The 7,742-nt window shown below is 35.1% G+C and overlaps 1 protein-coding gene and 2 non-coding genes across 3 annotated transcripts in view; all 3 read right to left on the bottom strand.

The window, feature by feature from the left end:
- Positions 1 to 2,531: 2,531 nt before the first annotated feature.
- Positions 2,532 to 7,742, bottom strand: part of RPL21 (ribosomal protein L21) — a 6,059-nt gene continuing 848 nt past the window's right edge. Inside the window, exons 2-6 of the mRNA XM_015826218.2 lie at positions 5,720 to 5,798; positions 5,375 to 5,436; positions 4,318 to 4,430; positions 3,762 to 3,912; positions 2,532 to 2,861 (exon numbers count right to left, since the gene is read on the bottom strand). Of these exons, the coding sequence (XP_015681704.1) occupies positions 2,772 to 2,861; positions 3,762 to 3,912; positions 4,318 to 4,430; positions 5,375 to 5,436; positions 5,720 to 5,786 (483 nt within the window). The 5' untranslated portion in view covers positions 5,787 to 5,798 and the 3' untranslated portion in view covers positions 2,532 to 2,771. The remainder of the gene's footprint in view (positions 2,862 to 3,761; positions 3,913 to 4,317; positions 4,431 to 5,374; positions 5,437 to 5,719; positions 5,799 to 7,742) is intronic.
- LOC114923344 lies at positions 4,119 to 4,251 on the bottom strand. The gene has a single exon (XR_003810609.1). It is a non-coding gene; the product is annotated as a small nucleolar RNA SNORA27 (small nucleolar RNA).
- On the bottom strand, positions 4,869 to 4,950 carry LOC114923343. The gene has a single exon (XR_003810608.1). It is a non-coding gene; the product is annotated as a small nucleolar RNA SNORD102 (small nucleolar RNA).

Raw genomic sequence — 7,742 nt, 5'->3', positions numbered from 1 at the left:
CCACTCTCCAATTTTCTCTAATGATTCATGCCAATAGGGACTAATTTCTATATGGATTTTAGCAGTTGGGGAAAAGGACGTCATCAAGCAACTTTTGGATCCATCTCTAATATTCCAATTCCAACCAGATCAGCATTTCTAAAAAAAAATGCTGTTGTTGGGAAAGGTGTAACGATATCTTAAAAGATCTGTGGCTCTAGAATGAACAATTCAACCATAACTAGCCATAACTCAATGCAGTGGTTGTTTTGTTACCACTTGGCAACAATGGACAGAAACTCTTTACGAGTCCATATATATAAATTAAGGTGTGCATCAAAGATAAATCTTAAAAACAGTTCTAACTGAAACAGAGTTCATCTTAAATGAACCGAACCAAATACAGGCCTCTGTCATCTTGGTTAAGGATAAGAATGGCAGTGTCCTGATTCACACAATATAGGAAATGCACAATTAGTTTACTGGATTGAGGCTTAAAATTTTTGGTGAATCCAATCATTGTGATTTATGAACCAGTTTATGACTTAGTATTGAATAAAACCCAATGAATCATGGCATACTCCATAAACCATGAATAGTCTTCAACTTATGACTGTAATTAAGCCCATAATACTGATTTATAAGTAATGACAATCAAAAAGCAGACCCAGATTTTACAACAGTTTTTGTGGCATTTATTAAGCAAATGCCATGGTCATTAAGCAAGCCCATTGTTTGCTATGCGGTGGTTTTTGTTAGAAATGTGAAGTAAACATTGGTTTCCATCATGTGAGCATAGGGCACTACAAACAGCAGTGAATTGTGGGCAGATAGTCACTAAGTGCCCCAAAAGTGGTCATGTGACGTGTGTGCGTGCACGTCAGAACTTCAAATCAAGGTGTTGTATTTTCGAATGGTTGCTAAGCAACCAGTTGTAAGTCAAGGACTACTTGTAAGGTAAAGCATTATGCACAACCGTATCATGAACATTTACCATCACTCTTAAAATTTCATTTTTTGTGACTTGGTTGCCCACTGACTAAAATATAAAATGTTACGTTTTCTTGCAACTGTCCAAACCTTTCATTTTTTATTTCTTGACACAACTATGATGCATATATTGTCTAAATACATATTTGAGGAAGGAAATGAGAAGGATAAAAAGCACTCTCTCTCCCACCCTTTCCATTGCATTTAAATGTTTAAAATATTGTGGGATTATATAATTTCTATACTGTTCTGACATGCTCTTCTTAACTGCTCAAAAAACCAAAATCAACTAAGCAAACCCTCAAAGTCTAAAGCCTGTTTCAAAACTCATTCTGTCAAGCAGTAATTTGTAATGTCCATTAAAATACCACCATTTAAAGGCACAAAGCACAAACACCAGCACTTTTAATTATTTATGGAAATCAAACATTGTAGTAGTATGAAGCTTGCCTGATTTCAAACAATGTCAAGATCAGAAACCTTTCATCTCTTGCAATAGAAAAAAAAGTTGAAATTTGTGTGAAGACGATTTGCCTTACGTACAGAAATCAGTCGAAATACTTGGTTTATATACACATCACTAAGGCATAATCAGCAGGTTCACACATTATATGAAGCATGAATCAGGCCAAACATATGCAGTTTAACTCTACTTAAAGGTAGATTCCAACTGAGCTCAACTTTATGAAAATGCCTGTCTTATGACAGCTGTAATGGAGTTGGTTTGCTACTGCTTTCTTCTGGAATATTTTTTTTTGGCTTTGTATTCTAGTCCCCACCCTAACATTTCCTGGGAATCTCCCATTAAAGTACTAACCTCAGTTAACTTTGAGGTAAGTTAATACATGCTGCCACTTTTGGCTTGGCTTAGTTTGTCTGAATGTTACTACAAAGGAGAGGAATCTTGTCTCCAGATGGCCTATCAATCAATGCTGTCACATTTGATACCAAGCATAATAGATGTACGTGATCTGTTCTTTGATTAGTTAACACTTTCTCACAGTTGCTAACTTATAATAACACATATATCTTATCCACATTTTTTCTTAAATTAGAAAATGTATTCATTTTCTCAGGGTTTGTTTCTACCTGTCAGTCTCATTCCATTGTGTTAAAGACTTAAAAAAACACATAGAGCTATTTGTGAGTTTTTCATGTTCATCAGTTTTTCATGTTTTTTGAGTACAGAATACAAGTGGACAATCTTCCATTTAGTAGTTCTCAAGTCAGATTTTTACTAACACTTGTGATTTGAATTTCAGGGTCAACATAGAAGCCTAATCCATACTACTAGGACTCCCCGACATTGGTTGAATAAGGAAGAGAGAGGGGAGATATTTTTAGTAGTTTGTGGAAACAACAGAAAGTCATAGTGCCAAATCATTAAGAGTGGAGAGTATCTTATTAGCAAACCAAGAAAAGAATTTGAGAAATATGCTACTTGTCAATATGCTAATTTAAACAGAAACAGCATTTTTTTTTAATAAACTTCACATTCTTTGGATTTATAATTCCAGTATTTTCTTTCTTTAGAGTATTTTTAATTCAGAAGGCACTGGGGATTAATTGTAAGAATATTCCTGTTTATTTATAAAAACTAACTGCAGGGTATTAACATACGAGTAATTCATGGTTCACAGAAAAATAGCTGTCTCTTAGGTGATAGTTTCTGCCCATAATTAATTGTATGCTGAATTATAACATAAATAGGAATACAGAACTTTCAATTCAGAAATAATAATTTTGAATATGCAAACAAGTACTTCAGTCCTTTTCAAGGTATTTTATTTTGTTCATACACACTATGCCATGAATTCATAAGGAATTGGTTCCAGCAACTCTGGCTCTTTGCCATTAGTTCTAACAAAGTGAGCTTCTCTTGGAGGTGCAGGCTGTAAACAAGAATACAAAAGAAGTGTGAGTTACAATAGTGCGAAATGTACCAAAAAAGCTTTTTTACAGAGCACTTAATAATTAGGTCACTTGTCTTTCCTCAAAATTAGGAATGTGTCTTAAGAGCAAAGATAAACAAATAGTCTTTTTAAGCTAGTCAAATTAAGCTAATTCTTTTAATAAGGTGACTGACAACTCTAAAATCAATTTTTTTTACTCTTCATGCTTCCTTTGATCTTTTTCAGATTTAGCTTGTTATGACAGTAGACAATAGATTAAATTGCAGTAACAGTAACATTTAAACACTAAATACTATATAAACTAAACACAGAATATTTTATTTACAGGTAGTTCCCAACTTACGACCAGACACTTAATGACCATTCCAAGCTACAACAAAATCCTCGCCAGAGCTACTTATGATCTGCTTTTGAAGTGATGATGGCACACACATTCCGGTCACAACAGCACTTTGGACAGTTGATAACTGGTTCATAATTACATCCATTTACAGCATCCCATAGTCACCTACCACAAATTGCAACATTTTTGCTGGTTTCTAGCAAAAAAATGCCCATTGGGGAAAACTGATTTGCTTAACAACTGTGATATTAGCTTAACAACCATGGAATTTATTTAAACATCAGGTCTGGTTATATCTGACTAATGACTGTATTTTCCAACAGGGATACACACACACACACACACACATATACATATATATACACATATACATACACACACACACACACATACATATATCAGATAATATAACTTTTTGGTCTTGTTACAAATTTAAACAACTCTCAATATTTTTGCCTAGTTACATACCAGGTGTTTCTCAAAGGAACTTAGATTTGCTTTAGTACCGACTACTTAAGACATATTCTCAGTGTTACCTGGCGTTTTAACTCAAACCAAGTGCCCTTTTCTTTTGCTTCCTTTTTCTTTCTTTCATTTTCCTTCACACGCTGCAAAAAACTGTCTCTGCTCTTGGAATGCTTAATGTGTTCAATGCGCACATTGATTCTCTTAGCAAGGATCTTGCCTCTAGGAGAAAAAAGATATGGGCACAGTCAGAGTTTTAGTATTTTTTCTTTTTTAATAACCAAAGCCGCCCTGAGTCCCGTTGGGAGAAGGGCGGGATATAAATCAAATCAAATAAAATAAATAAAACTAGATCAGTAAGAACAAGTCAGCATGGTTCTATTGTCTTGACATTCCCAAACTATATTTTGTTGCAGAAGAGATTCAGCGTCTGTTTCCTCTGACAGGATCCAAGCCAATTAAATATAATCTGGCTGGGTTTTAAAAGGATAATTGCTGTAACCCCCTCTGAATGACCAATTAAGACAAGAAATGTCTAATTGGTAAAGTGAAGGGGGAAACAGACACATTTTAACATAATAATATTCAGTAATGAGGAATAAAGTCAAAAACAAGGAATGCACTTACTTAACCTTCTTGTTCACAATAATGCCCACAGCATGCTGAGTAATGTTATATACTCTTCCAGTCTTGCCATGGTAACATTTGTGGGGCATGCCTTTTTGAACTGTCCCTGTGCCCTGTTAGTACAGAAAGTTACACCATGAATAGTTATAAATAAAAATGCCTGGGAATGTTTACTGAAAATATCTTAGGAAAGGACATCAATGAATTATTTACAATTGAATGCCTATGTTCTTAAATTCATGAATATAATTGCTGCTCTGCCCCCACAGTATAAGCTTTTCTAGTCAAACCAGAACAAACTTACTGTCTAGGTAACCTACTCAGCTACTATTTTCCGTTTTCACTGAACCCCAATCTTCCAGTAATTTTATTGAACAGCCACCAAATTGTGAATGGTATGGGCCCATTATGAGCCCAATGAATCATACATAGCTTACTAATCGCTATATCAAATCTTTATTACATTATAAACCCGCATAAACCCCTATCATAATTTTATTACTTTATCTGAAGGCCTATGTTTCATGGAGAGCTAGATAATGTCTCTGGTTTGCTTTCAGTGCCGGTGAAATGTTTTGCTCAGTTTGCTTTAGTTATTACAAAGCAATCATAGGAGAGAGTCATCATCAAGCACCAGAGCATTAAAATAATGTAATGTAACATTACAAAATCAGACACTCAAATTAGGCTTTGCACAAAGAATTCAGCAAAAGTTTAACACAGACCATTTGATTAAACTTACACATTAGGAAAAAATATCACTAGTGTTTTTCAAGAACCAAAACTATATCCAATCTTAAGTGAAGTACTGCACTTACCACATAATTTTTACTTTTAAAAATTGCATCTTTTTATATTTTTATTAAATAAGACAAACATTAATACAACAAATTAAATATTAAAGATACAACAAGCATGCACAAAGTTCAGCAATATAATTTCAAGACAACTGTTTACCCTTTTATATTATGGTGTTTTACACTTTTATTTTAATAAAGTAATAAGAGCTCTGTAGCCTAATTTTAGTTTCAGGAAAGTAATTTTTAAAGAAACATACCTTAATATCAACAATATCACCCTTCTTATAGATTCGCATGTAGGTAGCAAGAGGGACAACACCTGTTTTTTTAAAAAATGTAACAATTACTTATATTTAATTAATTTCATGCATTTTAATACCCCAATCCCTTATTAAAGATTAAAAATAGAATTAAAGAATCTTTCCCCCAATAATGATCAACAGTAGGCATTAGACAAACTTAATGGTGAACTTTAAATTATGTGATATTGATATTCCTTTAACTATAATGCAGGTTATATAATCCACACTGGCAGGGATTCAACCAACATTTTTATTTCCATCATTTTATTAAATTTAACTGGCTCAATAAATATTACTTACCATGTTTGCGAAAGGGTCTTGAGAACATGTAACGGGTCCCTCTCCTCTTTCCTTTTGTGTTTGTCATCTTGACTGATCACTAAGAATAATCAATATATAACAATTCAGAAAAAAGAAATATAAAGATAACTGTTAAATTTAAATGGAATTTCTAGTAAATACTAAAATAGTGGTGCTTCCTTGTTACTGCACACGACTATAATCAATAGAATTTGTCAGAAAAAATATTTTTAGCTCTTGAATCTTGTTAAATTAGATTGAGCATGGTAATATGTATATGAAATGAGCAAGCCCTGCCAAAATACAATTTTCACACAACATCCTTTAAGACTCTGTTAAATTCTTATATGCTTGATTGGGCAATTTTTTAATGGTTTTCTCAGAAGGCAGGAAGAAAGACTATTGTAAAGTCAGACTTACACTCTTATTTACTCAGCTAAGATAGACGTACTATACACATGGGATTTGCTTGTGACAGCCAACACTAGATCAACCTTCCCTTATTCAATACCCTGGACATTTGTTGTCCTGTCCCCAGCAGACAGGATGGAGTAGCCTAGTATACAAAGCAAGTGTCTCAAATGTTAACAACCTGTTCAAACTACACTGTTCAAAATTTAATTCTTTCCATCCCAAATTATCCAATTCAATAATTTGAAAGAGCACAAAGTTTAATAAAATGCAAGTATGGAAAAAGTTTTTGTTTTAATAATCTGTGTTCAATAATTTGAAAGATCACAAAGTTTAATAAAATGCAAGTATGGAAAAAGTTGTTGTTTTAGTAATCTAACTGTAGTTACTTTGATGTACACCATAATTGTATTAATAATTAGGACTCAACTGAATGCAACAAGAGCAAAGTATTTCTGAAATTAAAACAGCAATGTCCATTCCAATGTCAGACTACAAGCAAAGGATTGCAAATGTAGCCTCTACCTTAAGAAGAGGGAGCCTTTAGGTCCTAGAAAAACACTACAAAGATCTGAGCTTTGTCTTTTCGGAATGTGATAACCTACGGCATGTAAATTTCCTCTTGTAACCTCTCCCCACACTACTGTAACTCAATCCAGAAGAAACCAAATGCCTTTTTATATTAGCAAAAGAACGTTAACTACAAGCCACGCAAAAGATCGCGGATTTAAGCGTTAAGTACCTCCATATTTTTAGTCTAATTTTTTAAAAAAGTTAAACAGATGTGACAGGTGTGACTTCCCAAGACCTAGTACAGTGATGGCAAACCTTTTAGAGACTGAGTGCCCAAATTGCAACCCAAAACCCACTTACGCATCGTTGAGTGCCGGGTGGGTGTGGCCCATTGGCTGGGTGTGGCCAATTGGGTGGGCATGGCTGCGATGATAACAGCAGACTGGGTGGAACTAAAAAGTTCAATCAATCAATTCCAACTTTGCAAGAACTTTTTTTTTTCCTGTGAGAAGTTGAAATTGACTGATTGAACCTTTTTTTTTTTTTTGCACATGGTGGCGGAGGCCTAAAGTGAAAAGGTTTTATAAAACCCAGCTGAAGGTCTAGGACTGGGGCGACGACGCGGGTGCCCACAGAGAGGGCTCTGAGTGCCGCCTCTGGCACCCGTGCCATAGGTTCGCCACCACTGACCTAGTATAATGTCTTCTGCGTATCGAACAGGAATACTCTCCAACTGATGGCCTCCCAAATAAGCCACATCTCAACTTATCTGGTAGGCACCAAGTTGCAGTGTTTCTCAACCTTGACCATTTTAAGGCACGTGGACTTCAACTCCCAGAATTCCACAGCCAGCGTTGCTGGCTGTGGAATTCTGGGAGTTGAAGTCCACATGCCTTAAAATGGTCAAGGTTGAGAAACACTGGCTTAGAGAAACCTAGATTAAACTTCTTGGAAAAAAAATATACGCAACCCTACCCTGCCAGATCGCAGACTGACTCAGTAAACCGATCACGCCCATGTAGATTTTTGTGATTTCTAACTCGCAAGGCTGCAAGGGAACATCTCTTTTCCCCCCCCCCTCCCCACTGCTCCGGGCCCC

The sequence above is a fragment of the Protobothrops mucrosquamatus genome, unplaced genomic scaffold (assembly GCF_001527695.2).
Source record: "Protobothrops mucrosquamatus isolate PMUCROS unplaced genomic scaffold, P.Mucros_1.0 scaffold3009, whole genome shotgun sequence".
NCBI classification, from domain to species: domain Eukaryota; kingdom Metazoa; phylum Chordata; class Lepidosauria; order Squamata; family Viperidae; genus Protobothrops; species Protobothrops mucrosquamatus.
This window is presented reverse-complemented; position numbering and strand designations above follow the sequence as displayed.